General features: G+C 39.2%; 1 protein-coding gene across 7 annotated transcripts; it reads left to right on the top strand.

Annotated features, from left to right (window-relative positions):
- The first annotated feature begins 222 nt into the window (after positions 1-222).
- On the top strand, positions 223-22,781 carry cyth1b (cytohesin 1b). Of its 7 annotated transcripts, XM_044336970.1 has the most exons (13): positions 4,949-4,996; positions 5,078-5,129; positions 13,013-13,095; positions 17,282-17,346; positions 17,948-18,014; positions 18,606-18,724; positions 19,085-19,278; positions 19,646-19,794; positions 20,012-20,124; positions 20,821-20,899; positions 21,018-21,089; positions 21,541-21,695; positions 21,799-22,781. In XM_044336970.1, the coding sequence occupies exons 2-13, from the start codon at positions 5,102-5,104 to the stop codon at positions 21,875-21,877; spliced, it is 1,203 nt and encodes a 400-aa protein (XP_044192905.1). In that variant the 5' UTR covers positions 4,949-4,996; positions 5,078-5,101; the 3' UTR covers positions 21,878-22,781. The 7 variants fall into 7 exon arrangements, with proteins under 7 accessions (XP_044192909.1, XP_044192904.1, XP_044192907.1 ...); XM_044336974.1 differs by lacking the exons at positions 4,949-4,996; positions 5,078-5,129 and adding an exon at positions 223-315; XM_044336969.1 differs by lacking the exons at positions 4,949-4,996; positions 5,078-5,129 and adding an exon at positions 1,361-1,463 and having other exon boundaries at positions 20,012-20,123; positions 20,823-20,899.
- Positions 22,782-24,006: the final 1,225 nt, after the last annotated feature.

Below are 24,006 nucleotides of genomic sequence, written 5' to 3'. Positions count from 1 at the left end.
AGTGTTACTGATGTCATAACCGGTGCTACAAGCATGACTTCTGCTATTACTATTGTTACTGCGACTGGTATCGCTGCTGTTACATTACATTAAATTGGCCGACGCTTTTGTCTGAAGCGACTTACGATTGAAGTGCATTCCATTCCTGTGCATTTGCTAATTTGCTACCACTGATACTGAATGATTATTGATTTTCCAGGTTTCGTCTTAACTGTCTAGAAAATTTCTGGTGGTATTTCCTGAGACAACAGTTGGTGTTCTTGTATTAGATGACATGATACTGCACCGGTGACTAATGACTTACGGTGGTGGAAGGTAAGAGCATTACCTCAATCAGTTTTGTTGTATTTTACTTGAGAATTTGTATTTTATTCTACTTTATAGTACTTTACACAGACAAATATTGTACTTCTTACTCCACTGCATCCATTCGATGACAATGATTGCAACTTTGCAGATAAATATTTCAACTTATCCATTTATGATGATGTATTCCTATAGATGAAACAACCCAACATTATATGAATAGTTGAAATTAGCTTCATCTCGACCAGATACAACACACATTAAAGCAACAGTAATAATAACCTATGAATATAATTAATATAATCATATAAAACTCTGAAGGGGACTGTTCTGCATAATAAGTACTTTAACTTCTGATATAATCATATTAGCTGATAATATAATCTACTTTTACTCATAAACTGAAGTATGTGAACACTTCTACCTCTGATATGCAATACATGTGTCCGCGTGTGTGTTTGCTCTGACTAAACTAAACTGGGCTCTGATGTGTGTGTGGGGGTGTGAAACAGGAGGATACGAGCGTGTGTGTGCATGTGTGTGTCCATTTGTCATCACTTCCAAGAATACTTTTAACAACTGTTCAAAGCGACACAGCAGTGGGTGTCTCTATATACAGTATGTGTGTCCCTTTGTGCGTTTGTGTTGATGTGCATTTTTTTGTGAAACGTATTTTTCCAGTAACGTATATATGATGTATTAAAACATGAACGGTTTGTGCATGTGTGTGTGTGTGTGTACAGTAGTGGAAGTGTGGAGTGTGTGAGGCTGGATTCGGGAGTGAGGTCAAGTGTGTGAACAAGAGCGAGGAGGGAGGAGAGAGAGAGAGAGAGTGAGAGTGGAGAGCGTTTTTCTCAGAGTCCATCAGAGTCTGGTAGCAGTCGATGGGAGAAAAGCTTTTTTCCAAACAGCTTTACGCTGAAACCAGAACCTGATCCTGCTGATTTGGTCTCCTTTTTGAGTAATGACGCCGATTTAAGGGGTAGTAAAGCAAAGAGATGCTCAGAGGATACCGCTAGAGCCTCAAACAGTGTTTTGTCACAAACTCCTGAGCACACACTGTGTAGTGATGGGGACCGTCAGTGAGCTGTGTGCCTCCAGTTTTCAGGCATTTCTCTGTCCTACGGTGCGAGCTGCGGCACCTGCTGCTGCTACAGGTAAGTGCTTTTAAGATAAATACACTCGTCTTGTGTTATTGTGAACTATTTTTGAGCTTTTTGAGTAGTTCTGCCATGCAATTAACCTTTATTTCGAGCTGCGTGAACATGCTTTCTCTTTATTCATGCACATTTTTTCTGATTTGGAAAAAAAAAAGTGCTTTATAAATAAATTATCACCGTTGTTATTCACACAGGTCTTTGTTGCTTATATGTTGCTTTGTGTGACTCTAGAAATGACAGACAAACACAGCGAGAGACGTGGAGAGCAAGACTGGCACAAAGTGCTATCAGTGTTCAGTTGCCGTGGTGATTTTCAAGACACAGAGCACTCTGTAGTGTGTGTGTGTGTGTTTGTGTGTGTATGTGCCATGCTGTGCTTTTGACATTTCTGTGTTCATGTGCACACATGAGTCAGGCAAACTGTGTGCGTGTGTGTGTGTGTGTGAGAGAGAGAGAGATGGTGGGCTTGATTTGAGAACATGACGCAAACCCATCATCCTCTGGTCCAGGATCTTCCTCTCCAGTGGGTGCTGGAGTGACATAATCTCCATTGCTGCCCACAGGTGCTTTTATACAGTAATGTGTATCTATGCATTCATTCAAAAGCCATTTTTACACAATGAAAGCAGTTCAGCACTCAAGCAGGTTATTTCCTTTTGCCTTATGGCTTTTTATGACATTTCTTTCTATAGTGGGACTTCCCCATCTTTTTCCGTGTCATTTCCTCTGCTTTCTTCTTTGTTAGTCTGCTTTCTTCTTCTTTGTTTTTGCCTTGAGCTTTAACGCTTCTGAAGCCTGAGCGATTTCACAGATAAACCCTTCAGCTGTGAAGCAGATTTGCTCAATCAATCCTTTGAGAATGATTCGTATCTTCAGATTTACCTTTTTCCTGCAAAAGTATTAAAGAGTTTGTTCGTTTTTTAACTCACCTCCAGCATGAAAGAGTATGTGGATATATGACCACATGTTCACTGTTTTGTATATTTGCAGGAATTGTGAAAACCTATTTCCCTCCTTGGACAATAAAGATCTATCTATGCTGATCTTGGTTTTGAGATGTGTCCAAGAGATTTGGGCCTCCACCTCAGAGCAATGTAGGGATTTCATTTCTGGTGGTCACAACAGTGAAAAATGACTCTTTCCAGAAACAATGTACTGGTTAATTTGGATAATACACAGACCTCACTGTCAAAGGTTTTCATTTGAACTACTTTTTACCGATGAAAAAGTCCCAGTGGAAACAGTCTGTTCACAATCTGTCGCTCAATAGAAGGGAGAAAATGTGTTTTTTGTATTTGGGTGAGCTGACCCTTTAAACTGTTAAATTGCAGCAGCTCTTCCTCACCCCTCCTCAACATATCCTGTTTTTGGTGTGTCCAAAGTCTGAATAAAGCACTGATTCAAGTGCACAGCTGCAATCCTTCGCCCTCTTTTCCTCTATCCTTCCCTGCATCCTCTCCTCGCCCTTCCTCTTTCTCTCACACACGAGTCGTTTCTGATATCAAATGTGCTTCCTCAGTCTTCACACCCATGTGGTTTAAATGTGTGTCTCTTCTCCAGCAGGTTCACTTTATAATTAATTATTTTATACTTCTTGTTGCGTCCTGTCTGTGTTCTTTTCCTGCTTGAACACGCCACCACAGGGTGGAGTGCTAAAACATCAATAAGTGAAACATTCACACATATCCCCGAGCCAAAAGACATTAAAACTGGTATGGGGAACAGATACACCCATATACACACACACACACACACACACACATATACACACACGGACATCTGTAAAAACTACAAACAGATTCAAGCATGCAAACATGTGAATTAATGCAATTTTTATTTTAATTTCTCTCCACATACACATATGCTTATAGTGCAGCCTATAGTGTTATTACAAGCAGTCAAAATGATGAGATATTAAGTCAAAAATGATAGTAAGTTAGTAGCTGTTAAGTCAGAGATGAGATCTCAAAATGATGACTTGATATCACATAATTAAACAGATTCAAGCATGCAAACATTAAATATATTTGTTCCTCTCATTTTTCCTATTTCTCTCTGCACACATATCCTTATGAAAACCTTTCCAAAGTATTAAAAACAGCTGAAATGATTGGAATGACAAGTTAATACAAGACATGCTGACTGCAGAAACATTAACTCAGAATTAACACAGTCACCTTCAGTGTTTTCATCATTAGACGTGGTTTATGTGCTTCGTACATCGTTTATTTTCTATCATTTTTATGTGTGTGTTTATAGTTTTAATACATATTCAGTTTTACATCTTTTACTAGATGTTATTTGCTATATTTTAATAGTTATTTTATTACCCCTAGATTAGTGATTTTATTTAATCATTTTCTTTTGATGTCTTTCAAAAAGCAGTGTGTAGTCGGGTCACATTTCAGATGTCTATGAGTTGTTAACAGCTCCACCAAATAGTGATTTTTCCCTCTAAACTTCTCACATGGTTTCACTTCAATAAATGTTAAAATGATCCAATATTTCACCAAAAATCAAAGATTAGAGAAAAAAAATCCACAAACTGAAAACAGATTTGTGTATCAGAACTTTATTTTTTTTCTTTCCTCTCCTATTAATCATCTTACGACCCCTCAGATTTATCTGGTGACCCTTTGGAGGGGCCCTGACCCCTAGGTTGGTAACCACTGGACTAAACTAGCTAACTGTATATAAAGCAGTTGAAACTAGCTCCACCTCCAGCAGCTACAACAGTAACATGCTGCTCTAACACTGATGCTTCACTATTAATAATCTAATGATGTCATATATAATAATATATCAGTCAGAGGAACCAAACCACTACTTTTACTGCAATACTTTAACTACATCAAACTGATAATACTTATGTACTGTAGGATTTTTCATGCAGGACTTTTACTTGTAATGGAGTATTTTTACATTGCTGTATGGGTAAGATAAGTCAAAATATTATAGGATATAGATGATATATTAAGATTAAGATATTAAGTCAAAATGATAATAATGTTAATATGATGATAATGTCTCTACATCACATAATAATCACTAAAATTGTCATAAATGTGACTTGATCTTTCATAATTCTGACTCTGTGCATTATAATTTAGATTTACCAGGAGTATTTTTAGATAGATAAATAGATAGATAAATAGATGGATGGATAAATAGATGGATAAATAGATGGATGGATAGATAAATAGATGGATAAATAGATGGATAGATAAAATAGATGGATGGATAACTAGATGGATAAATAGATGGATGGATAAGTAGATGGATGGATAGATGGATAGATAGATGGATAGATACATAGATGGATAAATAGATGGATAAATAGATTGATAGATACATAGATGGATAAATAGATGGATGGATAAATAGATGGATAAATAGATGGATAGATAGTTGGCTAGGCAACCATTAACCGCTTTCTGATTGGCTGCAGCCGCTGAAGCCACGCCTACGTCATCCTGCCCCAACACCGGCTGTCTCCGCAGAGACAGTTGTCATTAACTGCCAGTTTAACGGTAACGGAGTGACAAAATACAGACACTTTTTGGCCTTTAAAGTTACTTAAAACTTAAAAGTTTAGCTTTTCTTGTTATCAGTCAGCGTCGACCAGCAGCACCAACATGGTTTTGAAGTCGGAAGACGGAGTTGGTAAGTTGCTTTGACCCGCTTTAGTTTAGCAGGGCTAACCTTCAGGCTAACCAGATTAGCAACTAACGTAACTTTAACGCTAGATAACTTAAATAAATCAGCGCGTAGCGGGTAGTTTGTGGTTGATGCTGGTTTCAGCATTTCATTTCTTATCAACAGAGCGAAAGCAACAAGTCCTCATCTGTCCTGACTGATTAAGTTAATGCTCTTTGACAGTCTGTATTAACTGGCACAAGGGATCCTTTATTATTAATCTGGTTTGAGGCCAGACTTTATGGGGGTTTGTGCTTATTGTGCAGCACTTCATAATTCATGTGTCTATAAATACAGTCAAAGCAGTCATTTATTAGTTGGAAATGAAGAAATCACCCTCAAAAATACTTGTTTTTTTTTTAGTTAACTTGGCTGCGTGGACTAAACTGCGTAGTTCTCCAATTTGTGACCAAAAAGTACCTCATCGTCAGAAATAGTAGGTGAAAAGATCAGTGGTGGAAGAAGTACTCAGATCCTTTACTCAAGTAAAAGTACCAATACAGTAGTGTAAAAATACTCCATTACTAAAGTCCTGCATGAAAAAAACCTACTCAAGCAAAGGTACATAAGTATTATCAGCTAAATGTAGTATCGCAGTAAAAGTAGTAGTTTGGTTCCTCTGACTGATATATTATTATATATGACATCATTAGATTATTAATAGTGAAGCATCAGTGTTAGAGCAGCATGTTACTGTTGTAGCTGTTGGAGGTGGAGCTAGTTTCAACTACTTTATATACAGTTAGCTAGTTTAGTCCAGTGGTTCCCAACCTAGGGGTCGGGGCCCCACCAAAGGGTCACCAGATAAATCTGAGGGGTTGTGAGAAGATTAATGGGAAAGAAAAGAAGACTTTTTGTCTAATCTTTGATTTTTGGTGACATATTGGATCATTTGAACATTTGTTGAAGTGAAACCATGTGCCAAAAAAAGCCCAAAGGGTTAGAAACCACTGGTTTCATCTTTAACAATGTGTTGTATTTTAAAAGCTCGGCAGTATGAAGTAGCATCAAATGGAAATATTCAAAGTATAAGTACCTCAAAATTCTTCTGAAGTACAGTACTTGCATAAAAGTACTGTGAAAAGAGGAAGAATAAGCCACAAAAACAATACAATAAACAAGATACACTAATTTATTATTTGTCATCTTCACCACAACTACTCTTTTGTTTCAAGCTGTACTTTACAGTAAAGTATCTTACTCTGTCAGGTGGGAAATATCTGTCAAATCTGATTACCAAATACGCTTAAATAAAGGTAGCTCATTCTGTCATTTACGAATAAACTGTCAAAACCTTTAGTAACATAAATTGGTTTTAATGAAAGATCACTCATTCTGTCAAGTAGGAAATATTAGAGCTACAAGCAGTAAAGGTGGCTTTTTCATGACATTTTCCACTTGACAGAGTGGGTGCTACTTTATTTTTAAGCATAATTATAATACTGGAAGTCTTTTTTTTCCCCCCACCTGACAGATACTCCACTTTAAAAGACTTTTCCACCCTCAGAGAGCAGTTCAAGTTGTCAGAAATGTCCTCACATTCTCTCTCTGTCATATTAAGATGTTTTTCTTTTCTGCAACAGTTTATTTTTCCTTCCCTGAGCAGTTTGATTTATTTTTACCTCCTTACTTACTGGACTTTTGAGCCTTACGGCTGTGTGAATGCAATCAGTCACCAGGGAGTTTACCATAAACGCTGGATTATATCACTCTGCTGAGCTTGTTATCCTCAGGCCAGGGAACATTGTAACGGACAATTATCGCCTTGTGAATACTGAAATGGACAAATATTGCCTTGTGAACGGTGCCAGACACTGCAACGCTCAATCTCAAAACACAGATCTTTTCCTAGTCATAACCAAACTGCTTTGCCTTGGGTCCTGGGTCAGCTGCCGTCCTGTGGGGGCCAATAATGAGACAAACCAATGAGGGAGGCGTTGTTGGTGTGTGTTCTTTTGTAGGAGTTTAATTTGCGAGGATTCAACATGTGATGAGCAGAGACGGAAGACTGAAGACAGATTTAATGCCACGATAACAGAGAGCTGTTGTTAAGTAAATTGTTTTTTTGTATGTTTTGGTGTCCAGCAGGGCTGCAACTAACAATTATTTTCATTATCGATTCATCTGCCGATTATTTTCTAGATTAATCGATTAGTCATTTGGTCTTTAAACTGTCAGAAAATGGTGAAATATGTTGATTGCTGTTTCTCAAAGTTCAAGATGACGTCCTCAAATGTCTTGTTTTGTCCCGACCAACAGTCCACAACCCAAAGATATTCAGTTTACTGTCATAGAGGACAAAAGAAACCAGAAAATACTCACATTAGAGTGAAGCTGCAACAATTAGTCAATTAATAAGTGTGTCGATCGACAGAAACTATTTTGATAATTGTTAAATCATTTTGAGTCATTTTTTAAGAAAGCTACTTAAATAGCTCGAGCATGAGGGAGTATAAAGACGTTGCTGGGACGAGGGGAGGATATTCTCTTCGTTTGATAACGTCAAAAGTAAAGTTAGACTCGTCGTCGGCTTCCTGACTCAATTTTAAAAAGACGAGAGAAAGAGAGAGAGAGCAGCGTTGGCCGAGCGAGCTAGAGAGTGAATGAAGAGAAATAAACACACCGCATAACCCTGCAGGAAGGCGCCACATTAATGGTATTAAAAATAAGTAGCTCTTTCTTTCACTCACTTCTAAAACAAATGCTAGCCCAGATCTTTACGACACGAGGCGGTGGCGCTCATGGGAAATGCAGTCTTCATTCTGGGAAAACACTACCGCTTTTGTCCACAGGGGCCGCTAAAATCAACATGAAATTAAAGTTCCTTGTTGTACCTTTAAAACATTAAAAAACTATTAATCAATTATCAAAATAGTTGGCGTTTAATTTTCTGTCAGTCGGTTAATCGACTAATTGTTGCAGCTCTAGTATTCAGGACAAGTGAGTCAAACTCAGGTTTGCATTCTCCTCATTTCTTTACCACTCAGTGTTTTGAACGTGCATGCAAAACTGCCCTGCCCTCTCTCTCTCTCTCTCTCTCTCTCTCTCTCTCGGACACCGGTGTCCACGTGGGGGAGCCGGTGTTTGATGCTCTGCTCGTTCAGGGAGGGAGGGAAGGAGGGAGGAGTCAAGATGGACAGAGGGAGGGAGGGAGGAAGAGAGATGAGAGTTCAAGGGTTTTCCCCCTCACACACTCACGAACACTCTCGTCCTCATCCTCATTTAGCTGCAGGCCTGCTCCCTTCTCCTCTCTCTCCGTCCTCTCTCCTGTGGTGGAGTGAGCGCCTGAGGATTAAGAGGCAGGGAGGCTGGACTAGAGGACCACAGGATTGGGATTGGAGGGCTCTGACAGGGCTGGATTACTGCTGTGTTATAGGAGACACTAGGCTGGGCTGCTGAAAACCGGCTGCTTTGGTGCTGGAATTGGCGACTAAGATAGACTTTTGGATTTCAGAATCAACCTGTGAGTGAGTGTGTTGTTTTCAAGCTGCACTGGGAATACTGGGACAACCGAGACTGGTGGTAGTGAAGCCACTCAGCCAGACTGACGTTCTCACTGGTATGAACCTTTTAGGATTATGACACAAATGAGTGGGTGTACTGCGTCAGCACTACTTCTCCATCAGGTCTAATTTGCAGAAATGTATCTGAATGAATGTGTGTGTGTGTGTGTGTGTGTACGTGTGTGTCATCACATCATCCTCAGAAACCTCATGAGAGCCGGAAACCCAACCAGAACATACGGTAACTGCTGATTGATTAATGTGGCATTCAGTTTTCTTCAGAGGATGCAATGTGTTGCATAACTTACAAACCAGACGGTGGATGCAGAAGCACAGAGAGCAAACTTTAGGGCCTGAGATATGTTGGTTGTCCGGAGCAGCTGGTCATCTGCAGCGTCGCTCTGACAAGGTGTCCCATTACTTGGCAACACAAACACACACTGGCTGACCTCGAGACTATGCAGATGGTTGAGGAGCCAGAGGACGCGGGTCAATAGTTGTTTATGTTTTTGTGTTTTTGTTTACATGAGAGAAGAGTGATGTGACACGCTTTCATGAAGCATCACAAATCCGCCGCCGGCTTTTATTTCCTCTCTAAATGTAAAGTCGGGGGATAGGAAGTGAGCGTGAATGCCAGTTTCACTACCTCTCTGCTCACAATGGCGCGTTATTCTATTCTGAGTGGAGGCTGTGTGTGTGTGCGTGTGTGTGTGTGTGTGTGTGTGTGTGTGTGTGTAATGAGTGAGTGCGTCACTGTCTGTGTTTGCAGGATGTAAATTATATCAGTATCTGAGGCTGTGGCACCTGTCACGCCACCTTGGCCTTTTCTGACTTTACCTTTCATATATTTAGAGGAGTCTGAGACAGATTTTGAAATGACTGACAAAAAATAACTTTACTCAAGGTTCATCCACGAGATTTTTCCAGAGCTTTCAACCACATCTCATGATCTTTTTTTTTTTTTTTTTTTTTTTTTTTTTTTGAGGATGTAGTTTAAAGGGGAAACAACAAATGATCTTAATGTGTATATATAGAGCTGAAACAATTACATCATCGATTACTAGTTTAACTTAATATTCATCAGTAATAATTAATATAATGGCCTGATGGTTTAAGTCACTCTTAAAGTAAAATCTCCATAAATCCACAGTAGAGCTGCAATGATTAGTCGATTAGCTGCTGACTATTTGTCCATTAATCGCTTTGATTCATTTTTTTTAAAGAAACAAAAGTTAAAATTCTCTGATTCCAGCTTCTCCAGTGTGAATATTTTCTGGTTATCTGAATATCTTTTGGGTTGTGAACTATTGGCGGGGACACAGAAGTCATTTGAGGATGTCATCTTGGACTTTGGAAAACAGTGATGGACATTTTTCACCATTTTCTGACTGTTTATGGACCAAACACCTTGTCAATTAATCGAGAAACTAATCGATAATGAAAATGATTGTTAGTGCAGCCGTACTCCACGGGTTTCAGCTTCTCAAATATGAAGATTTGCAGGTTTTCTTAGTCGTCTACGATGGTAAACTCAATACTTTTGGGTTTTCTTAGTAAAACAAATATTTTGTCAACTTGAGCTGCTGGAACTTATTTTCTGACATTTTACGATAGTCCGTAAACTAGTTAACAATAGGTTGATCGATAATTGATAATGGAAATAGCCGTTATTTGCAGCTCTATGTATTAGACTATTGAATATTATTTAAATGTACAGGTTGATTGTGAACTCCATCCCTGAGAAAGACTGCTACATCCACTTATAAGCTCTGGAAAAAGTTAGTAAGTGAACCTTGAGCTCAGATATTTTTGTCTCCAAGGTTTATAACAAAGACTTTTTTTTTTTAGAAATTTTAAAAACGAGATTTCTTGCAGTTCAGTTTTTTATTTGTTGGAAATGATCCTTTTTGGCGTCTAAAAAGCTATTTTTTATTTACATATTCATCTCAGCATCAACCGGGTGTAATATATCATTTGAAATACAAAACTTCTTGTAAAATATTATGAATCTTAAAAGTACTGGTAAAACACTTGCACCTCTGCTTTTTAAATGAGTTTCCCTCGGTTGATCCAGAGGTTGACAGTGAGTAACTTGTGAAATGAAACAGTTTACAGGAGTCTCCCAGCGTGGCTCCACTAATGAGGCTGACAAACAGCAGCAGCACAGCTTGATTTGTCCTTCGTGGCTCCTTCTTGTTCGCCATAAATTGTGTCTTTTCTTCACCTTTTTCATTGGTTGAAACATATTTTTTTATGCATCAGAAAGTAGCCAGAAGCTTTATTATGAGGCACCCAGTGGAGAGGAACAGCAGTTATAGTTTTATGGTGCAGAATATGAGATGTTTGAAAATCTTTGGACGAGAGACTTGCATATTAAAAACATGAAATATGCAGATGGGCACGTCTCTACAGCGCTGTGTTCTCTGTCTTTTTTTTTTTTTTCTCTCTCTCTCAAGTTTTCTTAAGAAAAACCACAAGTCAGCCACTGTGACAGATCCACGTTTCCCTCCTCACCTTATCATTCCTCTGCAGATGTTACGTGTGTCTGTGGTTGCCCACCAACCTCTGTTCTATCAGAGGACACACTCGGGGTGTATAAAGTTCAGGGTGTGTATTGTGTGGAGGGTGGGAGCAGCATCGATGTTCGAGCTTAACGGATACAGGAAGAATTCACGTCTAATGTACCGTTTTTAAAGCTGCTTTGATGTTTCTGTTGGAGATAGTAATGTGTCATCTAACTGTTTGTTTTTGGATTGTGTGTCAAAAACCGGAGCTAGAAACATTTCAATAATATCGATGAATCTGTCGATTACCTTTTTGATTGACTGATGAGTCGCTCTATAAAATCTGAAAAATGTCGATCATGTTTTCCCAAATCCCAAGATGCAACCTGAGATGTCTTGTTTTGTCCCGACCGACAGTCCACAACCTGAAGATATTTAGTTTACTGTTGTAGAAGCCTGAAGAAACCCGAAAATATTCACATTTAAAAAGCTGAAACAGAGAATTTTGATATTTTTTTCTTTAAAAATGACTCAAAACAATTCATTTATTATCAAAGTATGCTAGGATGCTGCCAAACACTGTTTTTTTGAGGCAGAACAAATGGGAAACGGCCAGAAGTGAGAGAACAAGCTACTATTCTGTGTATGATGAAACTTCTCATAGAATTAGTGATTTTGGAAGATTCTGGGTTATATCTGATGAGAAACCACTCATTTCTGTACCATGACAGTGTAAGGGCTTTTTAAATGTAGTTGCTGATTCATTTTCTATTCATTTTCAGCTCTAAATAACATAAACATTACATTACATTTGTTTTTTTGCAATAGAAAGAATGAAATATATCCAGCTTTCCATTTCTGGTGCTCAATCTGGAAAGAAAAAGTGTTTTCATGCCACTTAATCTTGTTTTAAAAGCTCAGCAACATCGCTGATCTTTCTTCTTTTTGTCAGTTTCTTTTGTCATCTTCATTCATTTTAAAGTCACATGACTCTCAGCTTCTTTTTTCGTCGTCGCTCAATGAATGAAATCAGGCAAAATTATGTTTTATGGTCTGTTTTAACCATTAATATTATATATAAAAGCAAACTTTCTATCATTTGCTCTCATACAGTTTGTATAGTCTACCATGGTGGATTAGTCAGTGAACGTCTGCACACGTGTACGCTGTGATGTTGATGATGAAACGTTGAGTTCAGTCTCTTCTTCTCCTGCATATTTTCTGTCACCAATATAACTTATAACAATCTCTAAAGATATGAAAAACATATGAAAACTGTGTGAACATTTTTTTAATTTTTACACAGTTCTTCATGTTTGTGCTTCAAGTTATTTGTCTGTTACTACATTTTTATATAACACTGATAGTTTTAACATGTTTCAGTGTTTAAATGTCCTCTAAAGCAGCTTTTTATTTTATGATTGTTATGTTTTTTTTCAGGCAAATATAAATTTTGTTTTCTAGATGTAAAATATAACAATATTTGTAAAAAGGACAATATTTTTATTATTGTTGTTATTATTGTTTCCTCCTCCTGAATTTTTCTTATGGCCACTGGTTAGTGAGTGAGTGTGTGTGTGTGTGTGTGTGTGTGTGTGTGTGTGTGTGTGTGTGTGTGTGTGTATCTGTACAGGACTAAGGGAGTTGATTTAATCTCCACTTTGGGGAGGAGGCTAATTTGATGGATCAAAGATTGTGTTGCTATAATGACCCAGACCAGTGGGATTCTCAGGTCCCCTTCCTGTGTATGTATGTGTGTGTCTGTGTGTGTATTCTGTATATATATATGTGATATAGATATTTGTTTGTATTTGAGTGTTATATATTCTTCCTCTCGTCTCAGTGCCTGATGACCTCAGTCCTGAAGAAAGACAAGAGCTGGAGAGCATCCGCCGCAGAAAACAAGAGCTACTGGAGGACATACAAGTAAGAAAACACACACACACACACACACACACACACACACACACACACACACACTTTGTCAAGGCCCAGTGATGTTTTATTTATTTAATCAATTTGTTTAACTTTAAAAGAAAACCTCAGCTGAATTCATCTGGAGTTCAGCCTCGTGGTCTCAGTCTGTTTTCTGTCCTCCTGATTACTGCACATTCTCTGCTGGGCCGCTATGAAAGGGAGTTTGTTTTTGTCCCTGCTGTGAACCTTGTGGCCGTCTGGACTGTTGCACATCTCTCTCTTTCTCCCTTTCTCTCTGGAACATTTCATTTTTTTTAAACCATGTCAATTGTTTCAAGCTGGCCATTTAAAAAAAAAAAACAAAAAAAAAAAACCTGCATTGTTTTGCTTTTGCGTTTTTATGACATGGTTCAGGTAGTTCTTTCTTCTCTCTTTGTCCTTGGCCAGATTTGTTCCTCCATGTCTAGACCAGTGTGCCTTGGGAGGTGTGTGTGTGTATATAAATATATATGTGTATGTGTGTGTGTGTGTGTGGAGGGTAGGGGGTATTGGGGTATGACCACCGGAGCGTTACTGTACGCATTCAAGACAGATGATCCTCTTTGTGTGGGGGTGCATGTGTACGAGGGGGGTTGAACCTCATATATATATATATATATATATATATATATATACAGTGTGTGTGTGTGTGTGTGTGTGTGTGTGTGTGTGTGTGTGTGTGTGTGTGTGTGTGTGTGTGTGTGTGTGTCCTTTATCTGTCTCTGCCTGGAGGGACAGTTTAACCCGCTGCCTCAGTTCCCCCCTACAACCCTAAATAAATTAGCGGGACTTTCTGTGTCAGCTCTTCATTAGGATGAATTTGTTTTGGCATGATAAGGGAGCAGAGGAAGACCTTAATATTAATATTTATCTTAGCTGGAAATAAGATATAAAATGCAGACAGAAATGAATCATAATAATTAGATAAAAGCACAAAAGGATAAAAAGGGCAATAATGACGTTTTATCTCGTGTGTATGTGGCATTTTGAGAAGGTTTTTGATGTTACATGTTCTGGTTTGTAGGGTTGGACCAATATAACAGTTTGGTGATATTAGATTAGATATACTTTATTGACCCCCGAAGGGACAGTCACCAAATAGTCACCACATATGACAAGAGGAAAAAACATTAAAAACAAAGATAAACAAAGCCAGGATGAAACAGTTAAAATAGTCTGAAAAACGTAATGAGTTACTTAATATGTTGCTTAAACACAAGGCAATAAAAACTAATCGTTAACACTGAGCAAATAAGAACACAAAAGACCTCACAGCCAACAGTGATAGATAATCATAAAGGCCATTTAATAGTGTAACATGTCATCGATAAGCTTCACCACAGCAGGACCTTATCAGTCTTTCCATTGAGCAGCCGTGCACTAAAAGAACTTTTCAGTCCACGAAAAAACACCACTGAGTGGGTGTTTCTGCATATTTTAGAAAGGTCTTCAATTTTATTCTTGTTCTATTTTCTAAAAGAACCTTTAAGAAATCTGGAGGTGAGCCAAAGATAGAGCTGCTTTTTTTTGATCAGGTTATTTATTCTCCCTTTGTCCTCCACTGTAATACTCCCCCCAACAAACAGCAGCATGAGAAATGATGCTCTGGTTAAAAACAAACAAGAAGTAGTCCTCTATTTATGTCACAGGACCTTTTTAGGACCATGTTTGTATCTACCTTCCAGGTTAGTTTTGTACACCGATATTTGTAAGAACGGACAAATCTCCACCTCTTGATCATCAATAAAAACAGGAGTAACTTCCTCCCCTCTCTTCCTAAAGTCAATAATCAGCTCCTTTGTTTTACTGACATTTAAGTTTAAATAATTATCTTTGCACCATTTAATTAAAGAGTTCTTCTCTGTGAGCTAAATCGTTTCCTTTTGATATGAAAATGCAAAAAACAGGAAGAGCCATGACCGTGTCTGCAACCAGCAACAGCAAACTGTTCCCTGCGGTGATCCTGTCTTAGTTTAGAGACTGTCAGAGAAGTTGGTTATTAATTCTGACACACTGAGGTCTGGAGATCAGATAATCCATCTCCAGACCTCAGTACGTCAGAATTAATAACCAAGTGTCTATCGCACTGATATCGACTATTTCAGACACTCCTGTCAATGTTTTAACTATAAGCAGGCATTTATGAACATGAACACATATTTAAACAAACATCCAAAGTTCATGTACAAATGCTAATACATGAGTCTATATTATATTTTATATATATATATATATATATATATATGTATTGTGAGAGATGGAGGGTGTTTAGAACATGTGACTATAAAATGACTCCTGTGCCTAAACTCACACAACGCCTCATTTATTTCATGTCACATATTGTCAAGTCAGTTTTATTTGTACAAATCAATATCAAAAAAATCACAAATCTGCCTCAAGGAGCTTTAAAATCTGTAGTTATACAGTTATACTGTTATTAGACCCTTAATTATTGACCACTCATATCATCCACCTCTGATATGATCAGGTTTAGGGCTGCTGTTTGTTAATATTCATATGAATTGTTCATAAATTGAGTTTTGGACTCTTGTTTGGACAAAACAACCAAAGATATTTAATTTACAATGATATAAAACAGAAAAACAACAAAATCTCACATTTGAGAAGCTGGAACCATCATATGTTTAATTAACAACTTGATTGATAAATTATCAGAAGTGTTGTTGATTAATTTTCTATTGACTAATCCTTTCAGCACCAGCAGAGTTTTTCCCTGCTGACTAGTTACACAGAAACCGTCTGGAAACTGTTTAGTAAACGTCCAGTAATCCATCTCTGACTTTCCATTCCAGTAGGTGTGGTGGGTGATTTGGCCTTTAACATCAGATAATGTTAAAATAATTTTTATTATTCTGGTTTCACTGGAAAGTTTTAGCGTCTCGTGTTTTCATGCTCTAAATGTTTTTCCCAGCATTCCTGAGGTGGAAATTCTCAAAGTAAAAATATTATCAGCCTTCAAAAAAAAACCCTTTAATTTGCTCCCTAGTTTTTTAGTTTCCCTCACAGCCGTTCAATATTGTTTTAAGAATTAATCCTCAGTCAGCAAGGTGAGCATCCAAAACACACACACACACACAAACACACGCCCTCCGGGCAGCGACGCTGTGTAAATAGATTGATGGAGTTTATTACTGAGGTCGACTCTCGTTCTGCGCTTCTCTCCTCTAAAGCGCCGCCCTGTCCTGCCCTCGGGGGCTGATGGGTAATGAGCCATGAAATATTCCAGTAATGGAGACAGAGGACGCTGTTCGTTTACGAGGGGGTGTAACCATGGAAACGCACATGGGAGGAATCCTGACAGCTGAAGTTATTTACCTCAGATAAGGGCTACGTCACCTGCTCTACACACATATTCTGTTTAGATGATTATATCTCAGGCTGCGTCTTTTTCTCTCTCTCTCTCTCTCTTCTATAATTAGTTCGTTATCTTCTGGGCTCAGTGTTTCTCCATCTGCTTCTCACCTGCGTTCGAGACTCCCATAACCTCTGCTTCTGAGCTCTGCTGAGCAGCTCCGCTAAGCCAGTCAAAGTCTTTGATCCTGCATATTCCCGTCTCCCCACCAGTGTGACGCTCGCACAGACTGGGGAGGGAGTCAGTTGATGGTGGGGGGGGGGAGAGAGAGAAGCAGGCTGGTAAATCTGGGTCAGGAGTGGGGAGAGAGACAGAGAGAGAGAGAGAGAGAGAGGGGTGGTCAGCTCTGACCCCAGAACAGGTGCTACAGCTCCCAGAGAGGATTTTCTGCAGAGCGCGGCTGTTCTGAATAACTCCTGCCGAGAGGAAGAATGAGAGAGAGAGAATCACGTCTGCACTTTTTCAGGGTTTTACTGGGTCATCTTCTTAGCAGGAAGCTCTTGTCCGGACATGTTGGTCAGTAAAGACGTATCTGGAACAGACAACCATGAAAGATGAAATGTGCTGACGGTGAGATCAAAGCATGTCCGGAGGTTTTATGTAAAGAGTCACACATCACACAGACATCACATGTATGCCTTTCGTTTCCTTTTGAGTTTCTGTGTTTGCAGCCGAAAAGACGCACAATTATTCAACTGTATTTCCTTCCTTTTTTTTCTCCCCCCTCTTTCTGTCTCATCACTCGTCTTCATCGCTCTCTCTCTCTCTCCCGTCTGCTCTCAGAGGCTGAAGGATGAGATAGCAGAGGTGACCAATGAGATTGAAAACCTGGGCCTGACTGAAGAGAGGTAAAGTATCTCTTCAACCACCATTTCTGTGCTTCATGTGTAGGCAGCTCTGGTCCACTCAGCCTTTTGTTTCATGTGTTCACGGGGATCTGACACACAGATGCATGTTTGGCTTCGGGGCTGCAAAAACAAATGTTTTCGTTATCGATTCATCTGTTGACTCTTTTTTTAATTAATCGTTTAGTCTATGAAAATGAGAGTAAGGAAGCATTTTCAAGGAGCTTGTTTTGTTTGACCAGCAGTCCCAAAAATATTCAGTGGAAACCAGTCTAAACACAAGGTCCACTTACTGAATTATTGTCGGAGCTCTCAACCGTATCAAAAGCTTCACCTTCTGTAGCTGAAAGAGGTTGTTGGATATTTGTCCCGAAGGTCGAGAATGAATCTCAGCCTCGAACAGATTCAGTTTACAAAACAGAGAAAAGCAGCAAATCCTCACATTCGAGAAGCTGGAACCGCTGAATATTTGACATTTTGCCTCATAAATAAACAATGATCAAATTTCTGTCAATTCATTTTCTGTTTAGACAAATACTCTTCTCAGTATTAGTGGGACTGATGCGGATTCAACCACTTACAGAGTTGTTTTCTTGTTTTTTAGGAAAAGCATGCAGAGGAATAAACAGATGGCCATGGGCCGGAAGAAGTTCAACATGGACCCCAAGAAGGTGAGAATCAGTCGACGTCAGGCTCTGTCTTTATATAGAAGACTGTCAGTAACACAATAGTTCAACATTATGGGAAATACACTTTTTTGCTTTCTGGGTAAGAGTTAGATGAGGAGATCGATGCCAGCAGCAGTTAGCTTAGCATGAAGACGGTAAACAGCTAGCCTGCCTTTGTCCGAACTTAATAAAAATCGACCTTTAAAGCTCACGTACCAACATGTTATATCTTGTTTGTAAAAGCAACAATTTGCCGTTTTATGGAGGACTGTTTGCCAAACTATTTCTTGCCGTCAAGCAGTTGCCAGGCAACCAGCAGATACTCCAGGAAGTTACTGGTCCTGCCCAAGAAATAGTCCGGCACGTAACTCTACACCAGAAAGTGAATTGAATGATTATTTCCCAAAATGTCAAACTACTGTGGTGAAACTGAGACGCAGTTATGAATATTTTTAAAATTTAAACAAGTGATTCATCTGAACTTTGTTTGTCTCACTGGACAAAGACCGTTAACTTCACCTGTTCTCATATTTAGTGTAAATACTGATGTCCAGACTATGATCTGAGCTCTGATTGGCTGCTTTTCCTCCTCAGGGGATCCGATTCTTGATTGACAGCTCCCTGCTGAAAAACACCAGCAATGACATCGCCCAGTTCCTCTACAAGGGGGAGGGGCTTAATAAGACAGCTATCGGCGACTACCTGGGGGAGAGGTGAGTGAGACTAATGATGCTCCTCCCAACTAGTTCTTCTCATCAGGAGTGATGATGATGATGGACCCAGAGAGTTCTCAGAACAGGATAATCCTCATATTTTCAATCTGTGGACTTTGTCCAGCATTGAGGACAAATCGAGCCTTATCAATACAGAATATATGAGCTTAACAGATCATCCATTAATCTGTTTTTTATCTGATTCGTCACATCTCATCCATCTCTTTTTGTTGCCAACTCAGTGAGCTAAACAGAGCTGCGTTCAGGTCTTGATCCTGTTTTCGTTGTCCTTCCTCCCCCCTGCCTGTGTGCGTGTGCATGTGGGTTGTGTGTTTGTGTGGGACCGCGCGTGTCGTGCAGAGATGACTTCAACATCGAGGTTCTGCACGCCTTCCTGCAGTTACACGAGTTCACAGACTTGAACCTGGTCCAGGCTCTCAGGCAGTTCCTGTGGAGCTTCAGGCTGCCTGGCGAGGCTCAGAAGATCGACCGCATGATGGAGGCCTTCGCACAGCGATACTGTCGCTGTAACCCCGGAGTGTTTCAGAGCACGGGTACGTGAGTGTGTGAGACACAAACACGTTTCCAGTCATAGTATTTTTATTTTTATGAGCACTAAAAGAAGTTAAAATACTGCTTTTCCCCCCTGAAATATCATGTACATCATGTGTTTTAGCATTTTGACTTCAGACTTAATCCCAAAAATACATCACAGATAATTTGCTGTTGTGATGAAAACATCAGTTTTAAACTTAAGTCAGTGGAAACATATTTCTAAAACACAATAAACATGAGTGTTTTTTCTCTTTAAATCTGCTAAAATATTTACAAAGGAGCAAATCTCATTTAATCTTTGTTTGTGTGTTTATTTCAGTCATTAAATCCCATTAAAATGTGCACATATATTATCTTTTTTTCCAGATACTTGTTACGTGTTGTCGTTCGCTGTGATCATGCTGAACACCAGTTTACACAACCCCAACGTGAAGGACAAACCGTCCGTTCAGAGATTTACGGCGATGAATCGAGGCATCAATGACGGAGGAGACCTGCCGGAGGACCTGCTCAGGGTCAGTTTATTTTACTAAAACTTCAACTCACTGGAAGCTTCATTTTAAAATAAACAACACAAAAGGACATGTTTGTTTATTCCTCAAATGAACATTTTGACTGGTGAAGTCCACAAGATCTGACCTTTACACAAATATCCTGCCTGTTTTCACGCCAGGACATGCCATCCAATAATCTAAGATAACATTTCTTCTCTTTATTTTGGCCTCTGTGTAGAATCTGTACGACAGCATCAAGAATGAACCCTTTAAGATCCCAGAGGATGATGGGAACGACCTCACACACACCTTCTTCAACCCCGACAGAGAGGGGTGGCTACTCAAACTCGGTACGTGCGTCCATACTTCATAATACTTCATTATTCATTCACTTCTGGATCCATCCAGCCTCTGTAGGTCAATGTAAACTGGATCGCCCTCTAGTGGACTGGATTTGTAACAACATCTTTAACCAGAGGAGGACAAACTGATGTTGAAACTTAGAAGAAAGTTGACTGAAATGTTTGAACTTGTAACTCTTCTGCATCTGTTGTGTGTTTACATGCACTTCATGTAATGTAAAATGTGTTTTTTGACATTCTTCTTCTTGTGTTTCATGTTGTGACTTCAGGAGGTATGTACCCTAAAAGCTCAAACTCGCCAGCTTCAACGCACGGCTTTGCCTCTGAGCCGCCCCTCCCCTCCCCTCCCCTTCCCCCCCCTTCCCCTCCCCTTTTACCCCCCCCTCAGTGGCTGTGTGCACATCAGCTTTTTGCATATTTTACATCTAGATTTCATTCAGAATGAAGACATTTCATTCCTGCGCTGCGTGCTGTTGAGCACTGATGTAAAACAATAAAAAAAAAAAAACATAACAGTTGTTTCACATCTGCTTCTGACTGCTGGACCACACTGACCTGAGTTTTAACCTCAGCTTTCATCTTTGCAATCATTAGTCTTTATTTAACCTGCTGATCAGTTTGCTTCAGCTCTAACAGACGTTTTCTGTCGTTTATCGACGTCACCGCTCACCAGTAATCTCTCCTCAGGTGGACGAGTGAAGACCTGGAAGAGACGCTGGTTTATTCTCACAGATAACTGCCTTTACTACTTCGAATACACGACTGTAAGTAATTCCTATTTTGGCTGCAGAAATATCCTCAAATACTGTGTGTAGGCTCACGCACGTTATACTTAGATCTCTTACAGTGTTATTTATTTTCTCTCTCTGCTGTGTTTATAAGGATAAAGAACCCAGAGGGATTATTCCACTGGAAAATCTGAGTATCAGAGAAGTTGATGACTCCAAGAAACCGGTAAACTGAACTCTTATCTCTCCACCACTTTACTGTCATGTGACTGACTGACTGCCGCTGTTTTTCTCCGCACAAGATGTGGAGAAAAGATTGACGTTTTGATAAATGTGTCCGAGAAATTTGTCAAAAAATAAACCAAGCAACAAGTAGAAATGTCTTAAAATAAGTTAATTATGTTAAAATATGTAATTTATCCCCCATTAAGTGCGATACTTGTTGTGGTTCGATATCCATTAGTTGCCTCATTAAAACTTTTCATTTTTAAAGCAGGTCCAGTGTTTTCAGATACAGAACCACCACAAATCAATTCTTTACAGACTTGTTTTTTATGTCCTCTGTCATCAGGAAACGATTTATTCTCTACAGCCTGAAACGCTTCTAATTTGTGTTTTTTTGCACATTTCGGTAGTTTCCTGTTGACTCATCTCACTCTTGTTTCTCTCTCCCCCAGAACTGCTTCGAGCTGTTCATCCCGGACCACAAAGATCAGGTGATCAAGGCCTGTAAGACGGAGGCAGACGGCCGCGTCGTCGAGGGCAACCACACTTTTTACAGAATCTCCGCCCCGACCGCGGAGGAGAAGGACGAATGGATCAACAGCATCAAGTGAGTCACATTTAAACTCTTTTTTTTAATTTTTTTTTTTTATTGTTGTTGTTTATTTTTTTGTTTCCTCCGTCTGATCCTCCTCCACGTTTCTCACCTGCAGAGCTGCGATAAGCAAAGACCCGTTCTACGAGATGCTGGCTGCTCGGAAGAAGAAGGTTTCCTCTCTGAAGGGGCTGTAGAGCCGCTGACGACTGAACTTTGAAAACAACAAGCACAGGTTTGACTCATCAGTGCAGAACTGGATGCGGATCTGATACTCCTCCACGGACCTGGCAGAGGAGTCAACTTCTCCTCTGTCGCCTTTTGAACTCTTGAACCTTCAGCACCGACACTCCTTCCTCTACAGGTTTATAACCTCCTCTTGAATATTTTTCATTTCACATCTTCAGATGAAACTATTCAACCGTAAACATCTTTTTCTTTTAATCTTCAAACATCCTTTTTGAAAAACAAACTCCTGCAGGACTGTAACTCTGACGCTCTTCTTTACAATCTGCTGTAATGACTGATTCATCTCTGAAACTCTTCAGACTCTGTGTTGTTTTCGGTCTGCTTCTCCCGGAGAGAAACGGAATGAAGAAGTGTGTAACACTCACCGGATCATAAATCATGTTTGTTCATCATTACACACGAGCGGAGGAAAAGAAACAGATGTTTGATAAGAAACATTAAAAGAGAAGGAGTCGAGATAAAATGCTGGACACTTACTGGAAGAATCACATTACACGTTAATGGGATTCAGATGCTTTTATGTTACACTTTAAGTTAGTTTACAAACGTCTCTGTTTCCATCAGTTTGAGGTAAACATAATCCCACACATACAGTAAACTCTTCACGGAGAAATCTACTGGAAAAATATCCTTCGGTCAGGATTCGTCCTCGTCTGGGATTCGTTTAGTCTCATTTGCCATATAAATGCTTTTTTTTTTTTTTTTTCTAAGCCTGTTTTCTTACTGCTGTTGATCTTTTTGTCAAAGCACTGTTTATGGAAATGAAGGTAATGCATAGCTAAATATTTATTTATCCAGATTTCTTGTAATTTATTGTTTTCAGTTTTGTCTCATTAAAAGTTTGCAAACGAATATCGTTCATTTGACTTTTTGTCACGCAGGAAACAAAAAGCCTCCAGAACATCTGTGTCGTTTATTACTGTGATGATATGGTCGCATTAATATTGACATTGAAGAGTTTCCTGGTTCAGACTTGTTTTTAAAAAACCAAATCTGGATTTTAGGGTTTTGTTTTTGGTGATTTTATGCTCTCTGGATCAAATTTAGAAGACACAGCAGATGAAATATTACTATAGTTGTGAAATAGTGACAAAGTTCTCTAAAAGTTCTCATTTAATCTTCAGGTGAAACAAAATATTTTTGATTTTATTTAGTCCTGAATCTTACCAGCACTGATGCGACCAAGATGTTTTCAAACGGTTGATTTCCTGCTCGTTAGCTACAGAACATGTGATCGTTTCACGTGTTTCCAGAGCCGATTGTTCTGTTGTCATATTTTTAACTTTAACAAGCAGATGAAAGCTTCAGCCTCGAGGCAGAGCGGGGAGAGATTCCTCCTCAAGGAAAAACTGTTCAAACAGTCTTGTGACTTAACTGCATTAACAGGTAACAGCTACGACTCCGGAGCGACACCAACGTATCCAACAGGCTGACGTGTCACAACCCACACTAAATATTTCAGTGTGAATTCACAAGATCGAAGAAGCGTTTCACAAAGAGCTAAAAGGAAAAAAAAAAGATCTTATGAATGATGAATTAGAAATGATTAAAAAGGCAAATCAGGTTTGTAAACTAAATATCTAACTCTAGTAGTCAGTTGCTCGGCTACCGTTCTAAATCTAAGATAAACTTTTCTAACTTTATCTTAACTTGTAGTTAAGATTGGTTTTTTTGGGCACTTGTGGGAAACAAACAAGCTGTGAACTCTGACATCATCTTAAAAAAATGAGGTGAAGACAGTAAACAGCTGCAGATTTACACATTCAGCAGATATCAATGTTGACATTATCATTCGTTTGGAGTTCTGGCCTCCTGACGAATATAAGTCCAATATTCACTCAGTTATGAGTCACTAACTTAACCGGCTCCGCACCAAACAGGAGACAGATCGAGTTCAGAGATCTTAGAAGAGAAGTGAGAGTGAACTGAAACAAGGTCGGGGGGCCAGAAAACCAAAACAACGAGCTGAAAGGTGCTAAAAAGCTCTGAAGGGGATGAGGAACTGTAGAGTTCACTTCACACATAGTCATGAGATCCGTCGTAAATAAAACATGCTCTCCTTTGCTGACATGATATA

This window comes from Thunnus albacares, chromosome 20, assembly GCF_914725855.1.
Source record: "Thunnus albacares chromosome 20, fThuAlb1.1, whole genome shotgun sequence".
Lineage (NCBI taxonomy): Eukaryota > Metazoa > Chordata > Actinopteri > Scombriformes > Scombridae > Thunnus > Thunnus albacares.
Note: the sequence above shows the minus strand (reverse complement) of the source record. Positions and strands in the feature narration are given on the sequence as shown.